Raw genomic sequence first — 24585 nt, forward strand, 5'->3', positions numbered from 1 at the left:
GTGGCAGAGGGGTTAGTGCATCTGCCTCACAATACGAAGGTCCTGAGTAGTCTTGGGTTCAATCCCGGGCTCGGGATCTTTCTGTGTGGAGTTTGCATGTTCTCCCCGTGACTGCGTGGGTTCCCTCCGGGTACTCCGGCTTCCTCCCACTTCCAAAGACATGCACCTGGGGATAGGTTGATTGGCAACACTAAATTGGCCCCAGTGTGTGAATGTGAGTGTGAATGTTGTCTGGCTATCTGTGTTGGCCCTGCGATGAGGTAGCGACTTGTCCAGGGTGTACCCCGCCTTCCGCCCGATATTAGCTGAGATAGGCTCCAGCACCCCCCGCGACTCCAAAAGGGAATAAGCGGTAGAAAATGGATGGATGGATGCAATTGTAACTATGTATAAAATATTGTACCAAGTATGAATACATAACTTTTTTCTACGTAAGCATTTAAATATTGACACATTTAAACATGGTGACAACTCTGGTTTCCCCTAAAACCACATTTTGAAATTGTCTTTAAAACTTGCAAAGCTGGAACTCTGACAGAGAGAGGTAAAGTGTAAAGTTTTGACAAAAAGTGGAACGTCTAAGAGGAATATCACAGTTCCCGCTAGCAGTAGTTTTAGTCTACCTAATTGGAGACTCGCTGCTTTTTTGTCTGATAAAATATTTTATGACAATTTGCTGTGGATTTTTTTTCTTATTTTTGAATGTATGACTGACTTAACATTTAGTTTTTATAATTGAACTATTTAAATTACAGTACTACTCTGTTCAACTTGAATGTCACAGTTTATGGTTTAAATTGTTTAAGTACTGGTCCATGCCCTGTTTAAGGACCCTCACTGTTTTTCAATTACAATAACATGTAAACGATACCCATACCTATATAAAACATGTAACACTTTAGTATGGGGAACACATATTTACCATTAATTAGTTGCTTATTAACATGCAAATTAGTAACATATTGGCTCTTAATTAGTCATTATTAAGTACTTATTAATGCCGTATTCTCAATCAATCAATCAATGTTTATTTATATAGCCCTATATCACAAGTGTCTCAAAGGGCTGCACAAGCCACAACGACATCCTCGGTACAGAGCCAACATAAGGGCAAGGAAAACTCACCCCAGTGGGACTTCGATGTGAATGACTATGAGAAACCTCGGAGAGGACCGCATATGTGGGTAAACCCCCCCCCCCACACACACACACACACACACACACACACACACACACACACACACACACACACACACACACACACATAATATTGTGAAAGTCCAGTCCATAGTGGATCTAACATAATAGTGAGAGTCGAGTCCATAGTGGGGCCAGCAGGAGACCATCCCGAGCGGAGACGGGTCAGTCAGTATTCTGTATGGCCTTATTATACAACCAGTAAGCCATTAACTAAGAGTCTTCCCTCAATAACCTCAGAATAATTGCTTATTAGTAACCCTAACCCTAACCCTAACCCCAACACTAACCCTTATATGTTCCCCTCGTGTCCAAATAACTCTAAATTAAGTCTTTGTTACTTAGAATATGTTTTCATACTAAAGTGTTACCAAAATAGCTATTTTCAGTTTTAAAATCCACAATGCACTTAGACACACACCACAAAGCGCCAAGGGAGCACTGTAATTATTTGACAAATACATGACTACTCTGTATTAAATATCAAATTCATATCGGAGCAGAGTTGCCACTGTTTTGTTTCATTTAGGTTTTTGTGTTTTACCCAAACTGACTAACCCTCAGTTTCAATGCTGAGGCTCAGTGTAGTTGCACAATAACAAGTTACAGTCACTGTTACCCAAGTTGTCTTTGCTTGAAACTATGTACAGAACCTATATGTTCGCACGGCTCTCATTTACAGGGTGAGAGGTGTTCTGCACTCCATGCAAGATTTATTTGGCTTTTGGAAGGAAAGACGTCAAGCATTCATTTTTCAAACACGAGCAAAAAGGGGAATGCTGTAGAACCCTTCCAGGGAATGGTTGTGTCCTCTCTTCTTTCAGCGGGGGTTCCGACGCCCTGTGGATTTCAATATGAACAGTCTGTTTTGGAATGTAGAATTTGGACATTGGATTTATGTTGCTAAATTGTTGGCGTAAAGTGTTCTGGTGGCGAAATTTGCCAAACATGTAAGTGAAACTAATACTGAACTCACATGGTTTACATTAGAAACTTAATTTAGTGAGCTCTCGCTGTGTCGTTGTCTGTTGTTAGTTAGACTGTGTCTGCTTCTTTTTTTACTTTTTTAGCACGATTTCACAGTGTTTTGCGAAAAATATGCGCAGGAGGAAACCTCTCGCCCTGTATTTTAAGTGTATGAAGGTGCTTGATAAAAGGTAGAAAGGAAAGGTAATGGGGATCGTTTTGTCTATTTGGAGCATACATTACAGCTCAGTGGCCTTGTGGTTTGAGTGTCCTCCCTGAGACTGGGAGGTTGTGAGCTCAAACCCCAGCCGAGTCATACCAAAGACTACAAAAAATGGGACCCATTGCCTCCCTGTTTGGCAATCAGCATCAAAATTTGGAATTGGGGGTTTAATCACCAAATGATTCCCGAGCGAGGCGAACACTGCTGCTCACTGCTCCCCTCACCTCCCAGGGGGTGAACATGGGGATGGGTCAAATGCAGAGGTTAAATTTCACCACACCCAGTGTGTGTGTGACAATCATTGGGACTTTAACTTTTAACTCTTACATGATATTGTACAAGGAAATACTTGTACATCATGAGGCTGTTTTCCACCAAAAGTTCAGGAACTTTAAAGGGGCCCTATCATGCAAAACTAACTTTTCTTACCAATTGGTACCTGCTTTTTTGTATATGGGATCTGCATAAGTCCCAAAATTTTGAAATCAAACTGTATGCAGAAATATTTATAAAAAAAATTGTTGCCTTCTTTCCTACTTCCTCGATTCGTTTGGAATTTTGTTCAAATGTGACATCAGCGGATTATCATATATGGTAGACATTTACCCAAACATCTTTCCGTGATTCAGCCAATTTAAATTTATGTAAAATCGACTGTCCTACATTATGACGACGATGAAACTCAATTTAACCAATTTAACCAGCACAAGTCACTACACACATTTTCAGCCTGATCTGAGGTAAGAAAGTGTCTTACTGTTAATTTTTATGATTCACTTTCAACTCGGAAGAAGTCTCCCTTCATTTGAGCCACACACTTGAAACCTGCAGACCACAATTAAATGTTTTAAATGTAGAGAAAAAAATCATGATATGACCCCTTTGAGTTCCTGGAACCTATACTGTAGTTATTGGAACTGGTTCCTGGTCTGGGTGGCAACCCCTGACCAATTGCAATAGAGTAGGAGTAGGACACAATAGCAGTTTCGGCAGTTCTGCAGTTTTTTTTTAAAGAAGCTTACAATTGTACCCCACTGGGAGTTAATACAGTACAATTGTACCTCGGTTTTCGTACGCCCTACTTTTCGTATGATTCTGAGTTTTTGGGGGGGAAAAATGTTGCCCTGTTTTTCGTCTCAGTCATTGCGCAAGCAAACAAGGGGCCGGTTTAGATGCTGTGTCCCAACAATGGCAGAAAGCCTTAGGTCATGTCTACACTATTTCGTTTAAACCCCGTTTCAGCCACACTAAACCAGCGTTTAAGGTCCCCCTCCTCCGACAAATTTTTACACGGGTAAGTCAGCCGTGTGTTTCTTGAATCTCCGGCACTTAGCTTTGTATGGACTCATTGATCGTTTACAAACTGAGTTCAAAGAGGAAGTGACTCCAGAAAGACCGCGCCCAAACAGGAAGTGACGCCAGAATGAACGCGCCACCGCCAGCTTCATAATAAAGCGGTTTCGTAGCTCAGAGCTAACCACTGGAAATATGGAGGCGAGTCATCCATACATGCCCGTGTTTCTCATTCTTCTACATGTACAGACGCTTGTGGAAATCACACCTGAATACCTTAAGAGAAAGCGATTGGAGCTATTTCGAAGACAGCACTTCTCAGACGGCAAGAGAACTTTCGAATGTCAGCTGTGATTCTACTTAGCGAAAAACTTTGTCCATTTGTCGAAGGAGAGACAACGAGAATGCGGGCTCCCGTGGATGTGATTAAAAAAGGGTAGCACTCACTCACTGATTTTCAACCAGTCCTTGTCCCAGTACATCGTCCCACCCTGTCTAAAAGACTCTGTTATTGTCCCACTGCCAAAGAAACCTGCAGTAAACAGCCTGAATGATTATCGTCCAGTGGCACTTACACCAATCATTATGAAGTGCTTTGAAACTCTGGTTCGGGGGCACATCACCTCAAATCTGCCACCTGCATTGGACTCTCACCAGTTTGCGTACAGGGCCAACAGATCTACAGAGGGTGCTATCGCAACAGCCCTCCACACTGCTCTGAGCCACCTAGAGCAGCAGGGGAGCTATGAAAGGCTACTTTTTGTTGATTTTAGCTCTGCGTTCAATACCATCCTCCCCCACAGACTGGTGCCCAAACTGACGGGGCTGGGACTGTCTTCCTCCATCTGCCACTAGATCCTGGACTTCCTGACAAATCGCTCTCAGAGGGTGAGAGTAGGCTCCCACCTCTCAACATCCATCAGCATCAGCACCGGCTCCCCCCAGGGCTGCGTGCTAAGCCCCCTACTCTACACCCTCTACACTCATGACTACACCCCTGCTCATGCCAGCAACACCACTATTAAATTTGCAAACGACACCACAGTAGTGGGACTCATTTCTGGGAGGAATGAGTCCGCCTACAGAAATGAAGTGGAGCGGCTGACTGGGTGGCGCAGGGAAAACAACCTGGTCCTTAACACCACCAAGACGAAGGAGCTGATCATGGATTTCCGGAAGAAAAACAAACAAACATCCAACCACTGCACATCAACGGGGACTATGTGGAAATGGTCTCTAACTTCAGGTTCCTGGGTATCCAGATCGAGGAAAACCTGTCGTGGAGTATGAACACCTCAGTGACCATCAAAAAGGCACAGCAAAGACTTTACTTTCTGAGACTCCTCAAAAAGAACAACCAGTCACAAAAACTGCTTGTGTCCTTCTATCGCGGCTCAATAGAGAGTGTGCTGACATACTGCATGTGTGTATGGTATGCCAGCTGCACGGCAGCAGAGAGAAATGCACTTCAGAGGGTCATAAAAACTGCCATGAAGATCACTGGCTGCTCTCTCCCCTCCCTAGATGAACTGTACAGTGCCAGGTGCCTCAAAAAGGCCCAAAACATCATAAGGGACCCATCTCACCCTGGACATAAACTTTTTGAACTGCTGCCCTCGGGCAGGAGATACAGGACAATAAAATGCCGGACAAACAGACTTAAGAACACTTTTTACCCGAGAGCAATAGTGTCGCTGAACACAAGACGACAATAATGACTGTGCATGTGAGCTGTGTGCTTGCTATTTTTATGTATTTTATGTATTTGTATCTATTTATATATGTTCTTACGGTTTTATGTGTTATGAATTTGCACCAAATTAGTTTTGCTTACAATTTCGTTGTACGATGTACAATGACAATAAAGATGTATTCTATTCTATTCTATTCATGTGCTTTGTATTACCTGGCCATCGAGGGAAGACGAGGGAAGACTACAGAAAACAGCAAATGCATTTGGACTGGCAAAGCAGACTGTATCAGTTATTGTCCGCCATGTATGTCACTGACTCAATGTCTAGGTCCAGAGTATATAAAGTCACCAAAACCCAGTGTTGCTGTAACGCCGTTATTTTCTGCTGTAACGCTTTATTTTTTATATTCAGTAACTCAGTTACCGTTACTACATGATGCGTTACTGCGTTATTTTACGTTATTTTTTATGTAGTATCGGCTAGAAACAGAAGATCTGAGTGTGTTTTATTGAAGCGCTGCGGTGTCGTCCTTCTGTGTCACAAGGAAAAGAAGAGGCGTGCTTTCTGTGGGTGGGGGAGTTTGGGGGGGGATGCGCAGGGGAGACGTTCCTCCAGGGCCTATGTACTTCGGGGGTAACACCCTTCACTTTACCCGGCACTGTGTCTTTACAGCTCCGGACTCGAGGGTGAATGACGAGGCAAGCGGTTTGTTGCATCTTTGTGACTTTATTGGTGTCTTGCACGCAGCCATCGGCCAAGTTACGAGCACCTGCACGCAGTCACTGTTGCGCTCCCTCACTTCTCTCGCCCACTCACTCACTGACGTCACTCACCTCACATGCTGTCATATCTTAAAGGGCCACACACACACACACACACACACATACGCTACTCTCATAACAACTAACAAGACATCATGGCGAAGCCAGAAGCCGAGTTTTTAACATGGAGATATTCTCACTACTTTTCTTTTGTCGAGCACAAAGAAAATAATTTTTTTGTTAAATGTAAGTTGTGTCTTGGATCAAAGATCCCATCCACTTAAAGTTAAAGTTAAAGTGCCAATGATTGTCTCACACACACTAGGTTTGGAAAAATTATTCTCTGCATTTGACCCATCACCCTTGATCACCCCCTGGGAGGTGAGGGGAGATGTGAGCAGCAGCGGTGACCGCGCCCGGGAATACTGCTCAAAACAGCAATTCAAATCTGCTGAAACAGCTACAAAAGCAACATGCTTTAACGAAGCTAGTAAAGAGAGACACAGACTCCGATGCCACTTCAGCTCCACTTAAGGATTTTAATGGAGGCACTGCCAGCCAGGGCAACATTGATAGAGCCATTGCAGCATGTGTGCTAGAAGACATGCAGGCTATTTCTACAGTGGAGTCACCCGCTTTCAGGCAGCTAATTAGCATGATACCGGCGTGAAACAGCAAATGGCACGGAAAACATGTTCCAAGTACCTGGACAGTGAGTACATAAAAATGGAAAGTGAGCTAAAGAAAACACTCCAAACTCTGTCTCTGCTCATCATTCATCACTGAAGGTACACACACTCTGTCAATTCTCTTATATACTCTTTCATTCTAGACTTCTAGAGTGGTTGATTATCACATCACTCTAAATGTATAGACTATAAACTTCACAAACATAAATGATAAATAAATAATAAAGAGGGATCCTAGTGGGCCAGGCCAATCTTTCCTTTTCTCTAAACTAAAACTGGGATAATGCAGAGTGTTCTGGGCTTCAGTTCTGTGTTGATCTCATGAAGACATGATTTTATTTCCGAATTTCTTGAGAGAAAAAAAATGTCTGGTTAGGCTTTGTGTATGTCATGTGTGCCTTCCTTAGGTGAAGCCAGGTTTACAGCTATATTGTTATTATGCTGTTTGTTACTTATGTATGTTATGTTAAGAGTGAGGAGAGTCCTGACCAGATATCTAGAGAATGTAAAATGTTCTTTATTACATTGTTTACGTGTCTAATAAAGCTTTGATTAATTTATGATGGCTCAGCTGTGATTCACTACAGTAGGGCCCCACAGCACACTGGATTCCAGTTAATTGAAATACCACAGAACTGGATATTTTTCAGATAAGTTAAATTGAAGAACTTGCACACAAAGCAACACTGGAGATGACTATGACGTGTGCATTTTCCGCGCATGCGTACTCGGTTGCGTTGCGCCGGCGGACAGAGGGGGGCGGGGGTCTTAAACGGTGGCGTTGTTGTGTGTGGACAAGGATAAGGTTAGGTGTGATTTACCCTGGATAAACTTATCCAGCTTAGTGCAAACCGGGCCTTTGTCAACACGTTTTGAACACTTAATTGGTTGTAATTGAACACTTTAACTGTTTTGGCCGGTTCCCTGCGGTTCCCAGGGTTCACTGCGGTATGAGTGACAGATGACGAGGTTTTGTTTACGTTGTTAACACAGTTTTCATCAGAGCACGGCGAATTGCAGAACCGCCATAAACCTGCATCAATACTGCCAATGTGAGAACGTTTCTTGACAAATTACCGTTTTTTCTGGACTATAGAGCGCACCGGGATATAGGCCGCACCCACATTTTTTCCATATATTGGCCGCATTGGAATATAAGCCACATATTTATATACGCTGTGAAATGAGTTATTTACACATAAATATTTTGTAAATGTTTATATACATACCAAAATTGTTTCCAAACGGTGTATGTGACGCTGCAGTAAAACACAAAAGAAGTCATCGTAGCATTGTAGCTGTGCAGGCTAGCTTTCCAATCAGCTAAACAGATTCCATAACTCCACTGTGACGTTTTGGTGAATTTACCGAGGAATTTGTGAAACTAATACAATACAAAAAGAATGCCACTGTATATTGAAAATACTAACAAAGAAACTCGTAGACGTGTTAGCATATTAGCTAATGCTAACGGCGCTAGCTTCATTACATTACGATGGCATGGACAATCATCATACATGAGACGGTTTAGTAGATATGAATTGTTTTAGTCAAATTGTGAAATCTACAAACCTTGCTTGGAGGTATGAATGAAGAATCTTTTCCAGCAGAAATGCTTTGGACGATTTTTACCTTTGGTTTGGGGCACAACAGGAAGTACATTTTCAACTTGCAGCACCTGCAGTAAGTGAACTCATCCAAAAGATGGAACAAAAGCACAAACAATAACACAACATTTCAGCCCTCTGCTTGGGTTTAATTAAAACTATTGACCACAAAACATTATGGCAATTAGCCGGGGGAAAAAAACATAAATTAGCTGCACTGTTTTATAAACTCTAGGGTCCAAAGTGAATAAAAAAAGTAGTCGCTTATAGTCCGGAATTTACGGTAGTCAATTTTGTAGAATGAAAGGTTCCTGGGGTAAGTTCCTATCGTTATTATTATTGTTTTTACTATCTGTGTAAATGTAACCCACCTAGTTCAGTCTCTGCTTTTCTGTTCAACCCGGGACTCGAACATGGGTCATCTGGCATGGGAAACGAGCGTGCTATCTACCGACCAACCATCACTGTTCTTGAAGTTGTCAGGGAGTGAGGTTTACCAACGTACACAAGGCCCACAAGGCTGGCTTCTGCTACACTCACCCCCTTAAACCTCACTCTCATCTGTAACACGCCTGATTCAGTCCCTGCTTTTTCTGTTCCGCCCGGGATTTGACCCTGGGTCGTTAGGCATGAGAGACGAGGGCGCTAGCTATTGAGCTAAAAGCCCGAGCTATCAACCCTTCAACCCTCACTGCTCTTAAGGTTGTCAGGGAATGAGGTTTACCAACGTACACATGCTAGCTACACTGTCTGGCCTCTGTTACATAAAGAACTACTAAACATCACTTCTATAATTTGTTGTCCCCCAACTTTTCTAGTGTGTTACAGATTATTTGGACAATTTTTATGGTCATTTTAAATTTTTGGGACATTATTTTGTTTTGATGTTGTCAAATACAGCCACCCTCAAGGGTTAAGTATATTCAAGTCACTTGGCTTCAGAACCCTGCTGTGCCTGCAGACCAGCTTGACTATGTCTAATTGGTGACGCTCCACCTCCAGAAAGCTATATTTTGTATGCCAACTCCTTTGTCCGACAAAGTCTGCGTTTGGCGCACAGCTGCAAAGTGTGTTTTAGATAAAGTAGCTGCGTGCTTTGAGAACACTTTGTCCATCCTGATGCTTGTCAAAACAGAAATGGCAGACACTGGAACTGCTCGCTCGCTGTCTGGACTGAGCTGTATCAACACCAGTGTGTCCATATGATGTCAACACAGACTGCCTCTGGAATAGAGCAGCTAACCACGTTGCTTGTCCTTGCTGTCAACGCTTCCAGTATCTAATCTGGGACTAAGGACGCACTTTGTCAAAGACCATAAACGTTATAGCTGCCGCAAAACAAAGATCAAGTGTCACTGACTGTTTTTTTAGGCCACTTACGTCACAGCGACTTTCCCCTTCGCCATGTTGGTGGTGTTGTTTATCAGAGGAATGACGCTTCCTGGAGCCATGCTTGGCATCAAGTACTACCTGTACCCCAATCCTGCACGCCTGGCTGACCCGCAGGTATTTTTTTACCCACTAATTAAAGTCATCTTTTACTCTCACAAAACAACTCAGCTTGCCTTCATGTTGCGAACACTGATTTGTCAGACATTCATGTTCCGATTGGTCTGTAGGTGTGGATGGATGCTGGTACCCAAATATTCTACTCCTATGCTTTATGTTTGGGATGTCTGACAACGCTTGGGAGCTACAATAAGTACAACAACAACTGCTACAGGTACACAATTTATTCATTAATGTCATATATAAAGTTAAAGTACCAATGATTGTCACACACATATATATATTTATAATTAAATTTAATTACATGTATTCATTAATGTATATATATTAATGTATATATATGTATATATATATATATATATATATATATATATATATATATATATATATATATATATATATATATATATATATATATATATATATATAATATAGCTCGGTTGGTAGAGTGGCCGTGCCAGCAACTTGAGGGTTGCAGGTTTGATCCCCGCTTCCGCCATCCTAGTCACTGCTGTTGTGTCCTTGGGCAAGTCACTTTACCCACCTGCTCCCAGTGCCACCCACACTGGTTTAAATGTAACTTAGATATTGGGTTTCACTATGTAAAGCGCTTTGAGTCACTAGAGAAAAGCGCTGTATAAATATAATTCACTTCACTTCACTTCATGTGTGTGTGTGTGTTTTAAAAATAACCTTTGTTTAGTTTTACATTCGGCCTTTTAATTTATATTTTGTTTTTTCTGTAAAGCCAACATGTAACCCTATATTGACCATGCACATATTAGAATATGACTTGAAAATAGAAATGTTTGACCTATTTTAGTATTATATTTAATTATTATTATTATTATTTTCAAATGTTTTGATTTAACAAACAAAACGTAATTTACAATACAATTATCTGGTTAAAACACTATCGCTGTATTATTATTAGTATTACTGTTAATAATAATAATAATAATAATAATATTTGTATTATTATTATTATTGTTAATTGTTTCATTTAACATGTACATTGCAATACTGGCTTTTATATATTTTTACATTCAGTTATTTCGAACATGCATACAACACAATTACAATGTAATGCATCACATATTTCCAGTTGTTTTCATTACAGCACGTCCAAAAAGGTGGAGGAAGAAGCAGAGCTTATTTAAACCTAACCCTTTTCATAACATAGCAGTTTTATCCCATTTCTTTGTTCTCAACAGAACAGTGAATAAATAAATACTTAAAATATAAATATACCATGGCAACTTGTCCAGGGTGTACCCCGCCTTCTGCCCGAATGTAGCTGAGATAGGCTCCAGCGCCCCCCGCGACCCCAAAGGGAATAAGCGGTAGAAAATGGATGGATGGATTATTAAGTAAGAAAATATTAAATACATAAATAATGATTATCTCTCTTAAAAAAAAAGGTTAATGATGTTTATCATAATTTCTTTTCTTTGTACTTTGCGAATATTTGTAGTTTGAACAGTCTCTTAAACTGAATCATATTGATGCTTTCTTTGATTTTCTTGCTTAATCCATTCCAGAATTTAATTCCATTTACTGATATGCTAAAGCTCTTAAGTGTTGTATGTGCATACAAATGTTTTAAATTAGATTTTCCCCTAAGGTTATATTTCTCTTTTGTTGAGAATATTTTTTGTAAATTCTTGGATAGCAGGTTATAGTTTACTTTGTACATAAGTTTAGCTGTTTGCAAATGCACCAAGTCGTTGAATTTCAAAAAATGTTATTCAATACAAAAAAGGGTTTGTATGTTCTCTATATCCAACATTATGTATTATTCTTATTGATCTTTTTTGTAACACAGTTAGTGAATTAAGCGCACATTTGTAGTTGTTTCCCCATATTTCTACACAATAACTCAGATATGGTAACACTAGCGAGCGGTTTTACAATCCAGTTCATTTTATCCTATATTATTATACCCAAACGTGTTTTTTCTTATATTCTTTCAATATCTAGTCCATTTATTTGTATTTGTTTTTCACTTTCCCTTATTCTGTTATCAAATAGCATTATTTTTGTTTTGCTGAGATAGTTTCGTCAAATCATCCTTTTAATTTGTTTATTTCTTCTGTTATTATTAACGCAGTCGTGTCATCTGCAAATAGTACTAACTTTAAGGCCTCTGTAACTTTACAAATGTTGTTTGTATAAAGATTGAACAATTTTGGTCCCAGTATTGATCCCTGAGGTACGTCACAAGATATTTTAAACTTTGTAGACATTTGTTCTACTATCTTCACATATTGCTTCCTGTTGGTTAAGTAGCTTCTTAACCAGTTCAATACCAACCCTCTGATGCCATACCGTTTGAATTTGTTTATTAAGATATTATGATTGATTGTGTCAAATGCTTTTGTTCAATCCATAAACACTGCAGCAGCACATGTTTTACATTCAGCCTTTTTATGTATATTTTTGGAGTAACATATTGTGCCTAAATCCATTTTTAAAGTACATCTTACTGTAAGTTTGATCCAGACACCGCTTATATTTAGTATTTATAATAATAATAATAATAATGGAGTAGATTCATATGGCCCTTTTCTATACACGAGACACTCAAAGCGTGCACAGAGATTCACTCCACATTCACACTCTGGTGGTGGTAAGCTACATTTGTAGCCACAGCTGCCCTGGGGCAGACTGGTGAAAACGTGGCTGCTCTTTTGCGCCTACGGCCCCCTCAACCACCACCAGACATTCATACACATTCACTGGGAACAAGGGTGAAGTGGCTTGCCCAAGGAAACAACGACAGTGACATAGCACTCGAACCCTGAACCACCAAATTGCTGGCACGGCCGCTCTATCCACCGCGTCACGCTATTTAGTTCTTACAGTGAGCAAGTTAAAATACAATAAAATTAGCAGAAAATTCCACACAATATGTGGCACAAAATCCCTCTTTTGGGGGAGTGGAGATGATGATATTTTCTTCTCAGTGTGTTCTGATATATTGTATTTTAGCCGATGGTTTTACTGCCTCACGGTCATGTGTTTAAGTCGTTAAATATGTTTTATTCTTCTTTCCAGGGACTCCTACTTGCTTTGCTTGCTCAACAGTGGGACCAGCTTCTTAGGTGGATTTGCCATTTTCTCTGTTTTGGGATACATGTCCCAAAAACAGGGTGTGGACATCGCCTCAGTAGCCGAGTCTGGTAAGACCTCAGTGGACAAAGTGTCAGGCCAAGTGTGAGCTCCCAGTGGCTGACGTCCATGCTTGTTATTTTGCTTGGAACCTGGCAGGTCCAGGTCTTGTCTTCATCGTTTACCCCCAAGCTGTAAGCCTCCTGCCATGGCCCCAGTTCTGGTCTGTGTGCTTCTTCACCATGATCATCATGTTGGGAATCGATGGCCAGGTCAGCTGAAACCTCTTTGACGCCTCTTTAAATATTTCCTGATTTAAAGAGTCTTCTCACTGTCTTTTCTTGTCTTCCCTAGTTTGCTGGCCTTGAAAGCATCATGACCTCCTTGACGGATATCTACCCATCCCATATCCAAAGAGGATACCGCAGAGAGTTTATTTTATTGCTCATCTGTGTCTTTTGTTATCTGTTTGGCCTCTTCTTGGTGTCGCAGGTGAGAAGTCAGTGACTCTATGTTTGTGTGTGTGTAATTTGTCAAAACATGTGTAGCAGTCTGCATTGTGTTTGATTTTCCTACTGCTCCCGGCTGCCCTGAAACCGGACTGAAAGGATTCAGAGATTGTTAGACGCTAAGTGTTCATTTAGCTGCTGTGCAATAATTTTTTCAAGGATTTTCGAGATAAAGGGAAGGTGGGACACTGGACGATAGTTTACCATGAGGCCAGGATCGAGATTAGATCTTTTGAGCAGAAGATGAATAACTTTTTTGAATGCTAGAGGAACAGTACCAGGGGAAAGTGATAACTTAATAATATTTAGCACTGATGGTCCTAATATTACAAACAGCTCCTTGATAAGTTTCCCAGGAAGTGGGTCAAGTAAACATGTTGTTTGTCTTGTCCCATTTACAAGTCACAGAAGTTCCTCTAATGTTATGCCTTCAAAAAGAGAGACATTATTTTGGACGGCATTATGCGTCGTACATACATTCGTATCTGCGTTAATAGAACCCAGTTGGAGCTGGAACGCGTTATCTTTAATCTCCTTTCTAATGAGTTCAATTTTCTTAGTAAAGAATTTCATAAAGTCATCAGCCGAGTGGGTGGAGATAGTTGGGGGAGTCCCTTGTTGGGTTAGCGATGTGACTGTACTGAACAAATATTTAGGATTGTTGAGATTGGAGTAGTACGCCATCCCCGTGATAGGTGTCTAGTGATATTCATCACTAAACACCCTCCAGCCTCACCAAGTATGTCTAAAATCTCCCAAACATGTGCCATTCATTTGTGCTGGTTTGTGCTGCAAACATTTTAGTTTGTGCCATTACTGTTTTGAAGTTATTAACGTTTTATGGTTTTTATGGTATTAACGTGTTATTACTCATAACTAGCGCTTCAACCATGTCAAAATCTCCCCCAAAATTGTCCCAATCATTTGTGATACATTTGTGCTGGTTTGATCTAAATATTATAGTTTTTAAATTATTAACAAATTATGATTCTTAACGAGCCGCTCCCTAACCACATTCTGAAAATATCCCCTAACCAGTCCCAATCGTTTGTGCTGTGTCTGTGCTGTTTTGTCCTGCAAAATTGTTTAGTCTCACTAGTATAGCTTTAAATTATTAACAAATGTTGATTCACAACCAGCCCCGATCAGTAATTCTTTGTTCTCTTTAAAGTCCTATGACAGGAAAGCACATTCAGGGCCAAATCAGGTCCTCAAAAAGGTGGGGGCTTGTCCTTACAAAGTAGGGGGTGGGAATCCAGGGGCCAAGACAATAACAGTTCCTGAGATGATGGCCATCACGAGGCCATAAAGAGACGCCAAAGTGGTGTCAGCGGTTGATAAAAGGGAAATTGTTAATACTAAAATTGTCACCCAAATTCAGTTTGGGTTACAGATTAGAGCATAGGCATCAGTGTCTAGTGATGAGACATAGCTACGATACACGTGATGTCCTTGTCACACAGTCAAACCTTGAGAAGGCAGGCAGCACACATGAAGTGTGTGGTTCAAGTAGAGCAAAGTTCGAAAAGGCAAAAGTTTGAAGAAAGAGAGTGAACCTGTGTTAACCTACATTTAGTGTGTTTAAGTGTATGTTTGCTACAATATTCCAACAGTTGTAAACAAAGCATTGATATTTTTTACTCGCCTGTTGTCTTTGTCGAGTTCCACAGTGCTTGACGATGCATTTTTTTATCCTCAATATGACTCCATTAGTGCAACATAATTCTTCACATCTGCTCATGCTGTTCACACTTGTTCCACCATTTTAAAGCATTTACAAAACAAATTAGCTAGCCTTTATTCCAAAATTAAAGACAGTGCGGTAAGAAACGTGTTTACCTCTATTGTCGTCATTCAACAACAAAGAAAACCCAAACCAAACTCAAATGTATCATTTGTGGCGGGATAGTGTCACCGCCTCTTAAATACACATTACACACCCTTGCCCCAATAAATTCACTCCAACAATGTGCACACCACTTAAACTATCTTCTTTCCAGATTAATGTACAATGTTTTAACCAAAAAGTAATCAAAAACTAATTATGGCAACTACGGCCTATGGCTGACCCCTAATCGCTTTTTAATACAGAAACAACTACAACTTAGTGTAATTTTTCAACCGTATTTTTATTCTTTTTTAAAAATAAATATTCAGTCCATAAAGACAGTCCATGTGTGTCCTTCACAAAGCCTTTTGAAGTAGGCAATGTTTTTGTTATAGGCCTTTCAAGCTTGTTCGTCTTTGGCTTGACTCAAACCTTACAAACCATTCCATGCTCATCTTCTATCATTGGAACAATTCTTACCATCATTTACGATCTTCTTGGGGCGGATTCCTCTCCATTCAGGACGACATCTCCCGTTGCTAGGTTTCGGGAAGGCTTGGTTCACTTCTGTCGTTTCTGTAGTACAGGCAGATACACCTTGACCCAGGGTTTCGAGAATAGATTGCTCATGTACTGCATTTGCCTCCATTTTCGGCATGCATATGAGTCATCTTCATTAAAGAGTCCTCGCGGCATTGAGTGGTTGTTTTATTAGCAGCAGCAAATGCTGTGGAGTGAGAGCTTCAAGATCATTCAAAACATTTTAAAGTGTTGGAATGAGCCTACTATTAAGGATTGTTTCGCACTCGCAGAAGAATGTTTGAAGACCTTTTTCATCCAAAGTTTGTTCTCTCAGTCGAGCACCCAGGATTTTTCTGATCAAATGAAAGATTCTCTCCCACACTTTACCATGGTGATACCCTGATGGTTGATTGAACATCAATTTGATGTCAAGCTGGAGCAGGGTGCTCCCAGTCTGGGAAATATTCCTCTCTTGAATCGCTCTTCTTAGTTCCCTATCAGTGCCGAAAGTTGGTATCATTATCTGAGCGTATTTCCTTGACGTGCCCTCTCCTTGCAAATATCACACCATATTGTTTGACAGCTGATCTTCCATGTTTGTTTTCAAATGGTCCAAACCGATCTACTCAGGTTTGGGTAAACGGTGGTTCATCATGTATGATTCTGTTTCTGAATAGGTCTGCCATTATTTGCTTGCCTGATGGATCATGTTGTCTTTGACAGATTGTACATTTTAGTAAAATTTTTCTGATCAGTGAATGCGCGTCTGAAATCCAATATTTTTGACGGATGTCAGACAAATCATGGTTGCGTCCACTGTGACCTAAACGCTCATGAGCATCTTGAACGATCAAGTACGCCGTGTGATGATCCTTGGGCAGAATTACAGGATGCTTGGCTTCAGCTGCCATAGCTGAGCGACTGAGCCTTCCTCCAACACGCATCATACAATTTTGCAGAACTGGATTCAGTTTGAGGATGGGACTGTTTCACTTGATTGGCTTATGCTTATGAAGGGCTAATATTTCCTCATGGAATTACATTTGTTGACAGTAGCTAATGGTCTTCAGTTTGTTTTCTGCAGTTTGTCCACGGTAAGATAGGTAGGCTTGAGGCTTCCTTTTAAGCTCTGCATTTTATGTGAACTTGCTGATCATTGTACAATCCATCCATCTCCCTTCTCTTCTTTGACAGGTCATTCAAGCCATGCCACAGCCATTTTCAATCATTTCCATAAAGAAAAGTTTTTAATCAGACGTTGCATCACAACATTGCTTTCTTCCACTGTGGTAGTGTTGACAACTACACATTTCTTAACCTCAGGATCAAATATGCAAAGATCCTAAGGGTGATCATGCTGGACTGGCCACTCTTCAGTTGGCTTGCTCAAAAAGTCGGTACCTGAGATCAACACTTGGTTCTCCTTGAAGGTGCTCACCTTTTTCCCCCTGGAGGCACAATCAGCGAGATTGAGGTGTGCGTTGATATAACATCAATGCTTCACCTTTGATACTTGCAGAATAGTTGAAACTCTATTAGCCACAAAAGCTTTGAACTTAATTTTCTCATTGGCAATGTACTTGAGCACGGCAGTGGTGTCGGTCCAATGCATGTAATGCAGTTCTAGTTAAGTCACAACCTTGCGACTGTTTTAGACTTGTGTTATTTTTTTTCCCTTTTGTGTAGTGTTTAAGTTCCAGTCCAGTACTCGTATTTCGTAGTTTCAGTTCTCCTGTCTATGCACTGAGTACTGGCTTCCTCACCTGTCATTGATGTACACCTGTACTTGGTTGCCAATCAATCTCCTATTTCAGTCGGATCATTGCTAGGCTTTAAATTACGTACTGCTGTGCTATGTCTAATGCCTATTGCTTTAAGTTAAAGTTAAAGTACCAACGATTCTCTCACACACACTAGGTGTGGTGAAATGATTCTCTGCATTTGACCCATCACCCTTGATCACCCCCTGGGTGGTGAGGGGAGCAGTGGGCAGCAGCTGTGACCGCGCCCGGGAATAATTTTTGGTGATTTAACTCCCAATTCCAACCCTTAATGCTGAGTGCCAATCGGTCCCATTTTTATAGTCTTTGGTATGATTCGACCTCACAAACACGTGTCATTTCCTGATTTTAAAAAAGGTCTGTGACTTTTGCATTGATTTTTGCACTCGACTTCTTTTGTTCTTTTTTAATCTCCTTGTTACGTGTTTTCCCACTCCCTCGTGAGTGTGTATTATTTTGTTCATATTAAATAATATTATTTTACTCACCATCAGTCTACCATTTGCTACATCTTGGGGTCACGCCACCAAAGCTGGGGGTATTAGTATCTGCTAATCTCACTCATGGATGATCAGTATCTGAATCGGCTGCATAAAACCCATCGTGGACCATTCGTATATGACATGAGCACATGTGTGTAAAATTTGAGTAAGATTGGTTGAAAAACATGGCCACCATAGAACATGTGCGAACAATGGGACTTAGCTAACTAATTGTCCATATGTCATTGAGCATTTGTGAAATGGTTATAAAGGATACAAAAGATATATTGAGGATAAATGACTATTTGTACAACTAGTACAATTATTTATTGAGAATATCTGTATCTAACTAACAATTAATTTGTCTTATACAGGCTGGCTCATACATTCTGCAGATTTTTGACCATTATGTCTGCAGTGGTCCCGCACTTCTTTTGATGGCAATCTTCCAGTCAGTGGTTATTGGATGGATTTATGGTAAGACACTGTTTTTATTTATATATTATGTAAAAATTTATATGAGAAAATTACTATATTTATCCATAAGAAGAGAAACTTTATTGGTTAGAGAATGACATTTCCCTGTAACTAAATGTTTATTATGGATATACAGTATGTACCAGTACACTGGAGCCCGTTTATGATGACTCATATCCACATAAGAGGTTGTCGACTTCACCAAAACTAGCTATTGCTTGCACGTTTGCTTGTGAGAATGATGTTAATGTCATGATCGGCTTAGCTGGAGTAGGACCCCAACCCAGAGCAAAAAATAAATACAAATACTAACAAACAGAACATTAAAAAAGGAGTGAGTAAAAAATAATTAAGGAGGCACACTTAAGGTGTGAGAAACAGAAATTCCACACAAAAGGTGTGGCAAAGTATCAGTTAACACAACACTGCTATGCTGGGACTAGGCCAAAGGGAATGAGAAGTGTGAGTGGGGCCAAAGCAGAGGAGATGTTCATGTTTAAAAGGGTGAACCATCAGGAATCTACTGGCGCCAAGTGAAGGGACTGGAGTCCTTAAGTAGTCAGGACGAGATAAGTACCAGTTGTGCACGCAGGTAGCTACACCCCATGAACCAGAAACCAGGCACTGCAACAAAAAAGAAGATAGGCGGCAGCAGTGAGCATGACAGTACTCCCCGCCCCCAATCTCTCTAGGGCGACCCCTGGTGGCATACCTGGTTTCTCAGGATGGAGGGAGTGTAAGTCACCCAGAACGGATTGCTCGAGGACACAGAAACTGGAGGCCCATGAGCGTTCTTCAGGACCGTAGCCCTCCCAGTCCACCAGATACTGAACTCTCCTGCCCCGCCTTCTGTAGTCTAAGATGGCCTTCACAGTGTATGCTGGGTGACCATGGATCATGCGTGGAGTAGGAGGAGGAGATGTTGATCACCGGATATACAGGAAGGAATAGAGGAAGCTGAAGTTCAACCGCAGAAGGGCTGATGATCCTGGTGATCTTGAACGGCCCCACGAGCCTGGGAGAAAGCTTTCTGGAGGAGCCAACCAATGATAAGTCCCGAGATGACAGTCATACCGCTTGCACATTGACAAGTGGGTGATGGAATCCTGTGGCGATCGGCCAGCCATCAGGGACAAAGCTGCTCAAGTATTCTGCCACACCCGATGACCTTGTCAGATGTGCTGATGGACGGGTGGGATGGTGATCTCCGACTCCTGAGGAGGAAAGAGAGGCGTTGGATAACCATAGGCGACTTAAAAGTACCAGTAGAGTGGAACATAAAGTTGCCTCTAAATTGAAGCTAATATCATCTATCTGATTTATGACACCTGTCATAACGTGGACTGTGAGGGTTTTGTTTTCCCGAGATGCAAGTAAAGTTGGACATGGCGTGAAGGTAAGGATATCATTTATTTTTAACTCTAAACTACAAAAGGGGTACAAAAGGCGGAGAACAAACTTGACTAATAAAAACAAATCTAGCACAAAGGCAGAAACTCTGAACATGAAACTAAAGTCACTAACTGTGGCATTAATAACAAAAACTTACTTGGCAGAGCAGGAATCTATGGCATGGAACACGTAATCAATGGAGTAACAGGGATAACAGAGTTAATGTCGCCAGGCTGACTTCCTGGCAACAATGGGCTTAAATAATACAGACATGATTTGTGACAGGTGCGCAAGTGCAAAACGTGAGACAGGTGAAACTAATGAGTAGTCATGGTGACAAGGCAAGGGAATGAAAGCAGGAACTAAAAAGTGTCCAAAAACCAAGCAGAACATAACTAAAGAAAAACATGATCAACAGACATGACATAGCCCCTCCCTTAAGGACAGATCCTAGATGTCCAAAAACAAACAAAACAAGGCAGGATCGAGAGTCATGAGAGGGAGGGAGGGGGACATGGCGGTGGGTCGCCAGACCAAGTGTCCCCGAATCCACTGAGGCAAAGTCAAGTGGCGGCGACGCGTAGAGCGTCGCCGCCACTTGACGAGGTGGGCGACCCGGGAAGGGCCACATCTGTGGCCGACGCGGAGGTGGGCCCACTTGGCGTGGCGGACAACCAGGTAGTGACCACATCCGTAGCCGACGAGGAGGCAGGCGCGTCGTCATCGTGGCAGGCGTGGAAGCAGCAGATGAAGCCGGCGCGGGTGCAGCAGACGAAGCAGGCATGGGTGCAGCAGACGAAGCAGGCGGCGGGTCTTGGCGTGGCGGGTCTTGGCGTGGCGGATCTTGGCCTGGCGGGTCTTGGCTTGAAGGGTCTTGGCTTTGAGGGTCTTGGCATGGAGGGTCTGCTACGGGCGGCACTTGGCGGCGTGGGGCTGCTACGGGCGGCACTTGTCGGCGTGGGGCTGCTACGGGCGACACTTGGCGGCGTGGGGCTGCTACCGGCGGCACTTGGCGGCGTGGAGCAGCTACCGGCGGCACTTGGGGGCGTGGAGCAGCTACCGGCGGCACTTGGCGGCATGGAGCAGCTACCGGCGGAACTTGGCGGCATGGAGCAGCTACCGGTGGCACTTGGCGGCGTGGAGCATCTATCGGCGGCACTTGGCAGCGTGGAGCAGCTACCGGCGGCACTTGGCGGAATGGAACAGCTGCGGGCGGCGCTTGGCGGCGTGGTGCAGGTACAGGAACCTGCCGTGGAGCTTGATGTGGTGGAGCTGGTGCTAGCCTTGGTGCTAGCCGTGGTGCTAGCCTTGGCGGTGGTGCTAGCCTTGGCGCTGGTGCTAGCCGTGGTGCTGGTGCTAGCCGTGGTGCAGCGACAGGTGCTAGCCTTGGAGCAGCTAGCCGTGGTGCTAGCCATGGTGCTGCTACTGGTGCTAGCCGTGGTGCAGCAACAGGTGCTAGCCTTGATGCTGGTGCTAGCCTTGGCGCTGGTGCTAGCTTTGATGCAGGTGGAGGTGGCCTAGCCGGGGATTTCGGCTTAGCAGGCCGAAAGACCGGTGGCGGCGGCCGGGCTGGAGGCTGTGGCTTGACATGGTGATGCTGAGCCACCCCACCTGAACAGTTCTCAGCCCTAGCCCCTCCCCGCGGTCTGGAACCGTTTTTTGGGGTGAGTGGAGGGAGGTCAGGAGGGGGGCAGAATCCTCCCCTCTAACTTGTCCGAATTGTCTTTATTTCCCCCCCACCTGGGCTTTTGTGGGTGAATAAAATGTTTGTGACTTGGGCGTGGCTTGAGTTCTGGGGGGCGGGGCATGAAATTTGGGTGGTTTGGATTGACAAGCTCTAATTTTCAAAAACATGTCCTGGTAATGCCTTATCATGGACATGGAGTCTTTTGCTGGAGGCGGGTGATCAAAAGTAAAAGCGTAAATAAATCTTGGTCTGTGGCGTCCTCTTGGAGCTGCCAGGCTCGTCTATTTCCGCCCGGAGGGGGAGGAGCTTGCGAAAGCCTTCCCTGACGTCCTTCGTCTGGAGCGGCGCCGTCCTCGGACCAAATAGAGCTCAATGGCACCAGTTCTCTATTTGGCCCCCACATCAGATCTATGCGTTCCACGGAAGAGTAGCGCAGCGTTTCCTCCTCTATCGCGCGCAGGGCCTCCCACGCTTCCTCGTCCAACTTTCTCGCGGAAAAACTTTTTTGTGCTGGCGACATACTGTCATAACGTGGACTGTGAGGGTTTTGTTTTCCCGAGATGCAAGCAAAGTTGGACTGGACATGATGTGAAGGTAAGGACATCATTTATTTTTAACTCTAAACTACAAAAGGGGTACAAAACTAAAGGCGGAGAACAAACTTGACTAATGAAAACAAATCTAGCACAAAGGCAGAAACTATGAACATGAAACTAAAGTCACTAACTGTGGCATTAATAACAAAAACTTACTTGGCAGAGCAGGAATCTATAGCATGGAACACGTAATCAATGGAGTAACAGGGATAACAGAGTTAATGTCGCCAGGCTGACTTCCTGGCAACAATGGGCTTAAATAATACAGACATTATTTGTGACAGGTGCGCAAGTGCAAAATGTGAGACAGGTGAAACTAATGAGTAGTCATGGTGACAAGGCAAGGGAGTGAAAGCAGGAACTAAAAAGTGTCCAAAAACCAAGCAGAACATAACTAAACAAAAACATGATCAACAGACATGACAACACCAAAAGACTTCCAAAGTTTGCAAATAAATGGAGATGATCAAAATAGTACAAATCTCACAGATTCCTAAACCATTTTGAGAGATAATGATTAAAAAAGATAATGAGGAAGGCAGTCATGTGATCTGTGACGTAGAGTTGAACATCACATATCCCTTCCCCATCAACAACAATGCTAATCAAGCAAACTGTGTGAGAGCCAACAACAATTACTTTGGGGAAAAATTATGATCCAGAACTTTATATTTTTAAGCCCGAACACAAAGGGGATGAGTCGTAGGTTGTAGAAGCCAAGCGCTGAACGGATGCAACTTTATTGAAACACTATAGATTTAGCAGCATTGCAAGGTGCGAAACATACAAACGAACCATAACTAAACATAACAAAACAAACACTTACTGTACCATTTCCACTCTCTCTGGGATTCAATCGCAATCCTTATGAAGGGTTAAAAAAAAGTGGCCGCAACTACATCTTTTTGCCAGGGAATGTCAAAGTCGACAAGCGACATGTGTCTACTATCAGGTGAGACTCAAACTTTTACCAAGTTTGAGTGTCAATGTGTCAACATTAGAAGCGTAAGCTAGCATTAGTTCACTGCTATCAATGTGCCGCTAAAATAGGCTGTCTACATTAGCATTTATAAAAACAATATCACTCATATTTGGTTAATTCTCAGGTCACAACATGTAAATGAACTATTATTGGCGGTTTCTGGATGTTTTTTAGAGGGTTTTATGGGCACAATAGAGGACTCTATCTGTTGACTCAATTGTTAGCTATTTATTTGCGATTTCGAATGCATTAAAAAAAGTCACACATTTCTTCACAATTTTTGTGTATCTCCAGTATGACTCACACATTTCTTCACAATTTTTGTGTATCTCCAGTATGACTGATCTGATAATATGGAGTGAGAAGCGCTCCTATTGTGATGTAGAATCCATGGAAATTGTTGAAGGTATTTGAAGTGGAATATTAAAAAATGGCCGATTTAATTTGTGGCATTTTGTGATGTTTAGACGGTGTTTTCACATACTTTGTGGTTTGTGAAAACAATTGGATGTTGTTTAATGGATATAATGAAACACAATTTAGCATATAAAGTCAACTTGTTTTTCCACTTTACTGGTACTTTAAAAGAAGACATACCTGTGGCCGAGTAGGTGAGGGAAATGTGTGCATACTCCACCCAAGGGAAGTGGGAGACCCAGGAAGAAGGGTGTCGGTAGCACAAAGAGCGGAGAGCCGCCTTCAGGCCCTGGTTAGCCCCCTCCATCTGGCTGTTGGTCTGGGGATGATAATCAGATGGAAGCCTCCAAACGCCTTGCAAAAAGCTTTCCAAATTTGGGAAGCGAATTGGGGTCCACTGTCCGAGACCAGGTTCTGAGGGATATCGTGTAAGCGGAAAAACGTGCTTGACCAGGAGTTGTGCAGTCTGTAGGGAAGTAGGTAGTTTGGACAGGGGAATGAAGTGAGCCATCTTAGAAAACCAGTCGACCACATTGAGTATGGCTGAGTTGCCCCAGGAAACTGGAAGGCATATTATGAAATCTAAGGCTATGTGGGACCATGGTCCTGACGGAATAGGCAGAGGGTGGAGGAGACCAGCTGGAGGGCAATGAGAGCCGTTGCTTTTGTCACAGACGGAACAGGCATTCACAAAGTCCTATGTCTTTTCCTATTGCCGGCCACCAGAATATCTGCGAGACCAAAAACAGAGTGTGCCTCACGCCACTTTGGACACGTGTCCCCACTGCAGGACTTTGGACCTCACTTCAGTTGGTACAAATAGCTTGCCTGCAGGAATGTTGTCAGGGACCTGAGTCTTGGA

At 42.5% G+C, this 24585-nt stretch overlaps 1 protein-coding gene across 1 annotated transcript in view; it reads left to right on the forward strand.

The window, feature by feature from the left end:
* The window catches only part of LOC133578391 (sodium- and chloride-dependent GABA transporter 2-like), an 87758-nt gene that overhangs the window by 41427 nt on the left and 21746 nt on the right, over positions 1-24585 (forward strand). The window contains exons 6-11 of the mRNA XM_061932777.2: positions 9802-9936; positions 10050-10153; positions 12997-13121; positions 13210-13322; positions 13405-13542; positions 18547-18649. Of these exons, the coding sequence (XP_061788761.1) occupies positions 9802-9936; positions 10050-10153; positions 12997-13121; positions 13210-13322; positions 13405-13542; positions 18547-18649 (718 nt within the window). The remainder of the gene's footprint in view (positions 1-9801; positions 9937-10049; positions 10154-12996; positions 13122-13209; positions 13323-13404; positions 13543-18546; positions 18650-24585) is intronic.

The sequence above is a fragment of the Nerophis lumbriciformis genome, linkage group LG38, assembly GCF_033978685.3.
Source record: "Nerophis lumbriciformis linkage group LG38, RoL_Nlum_v2.1, whole genome shotgun sequence".
Taxonomy (NCBI): domain Eukaryota; kingdom Metazoa; phylum Chordata; class Actinopteri; order Syngnathiformes; family Syngnathidae; genus Nerophis; species Nerophis lumbriciformis.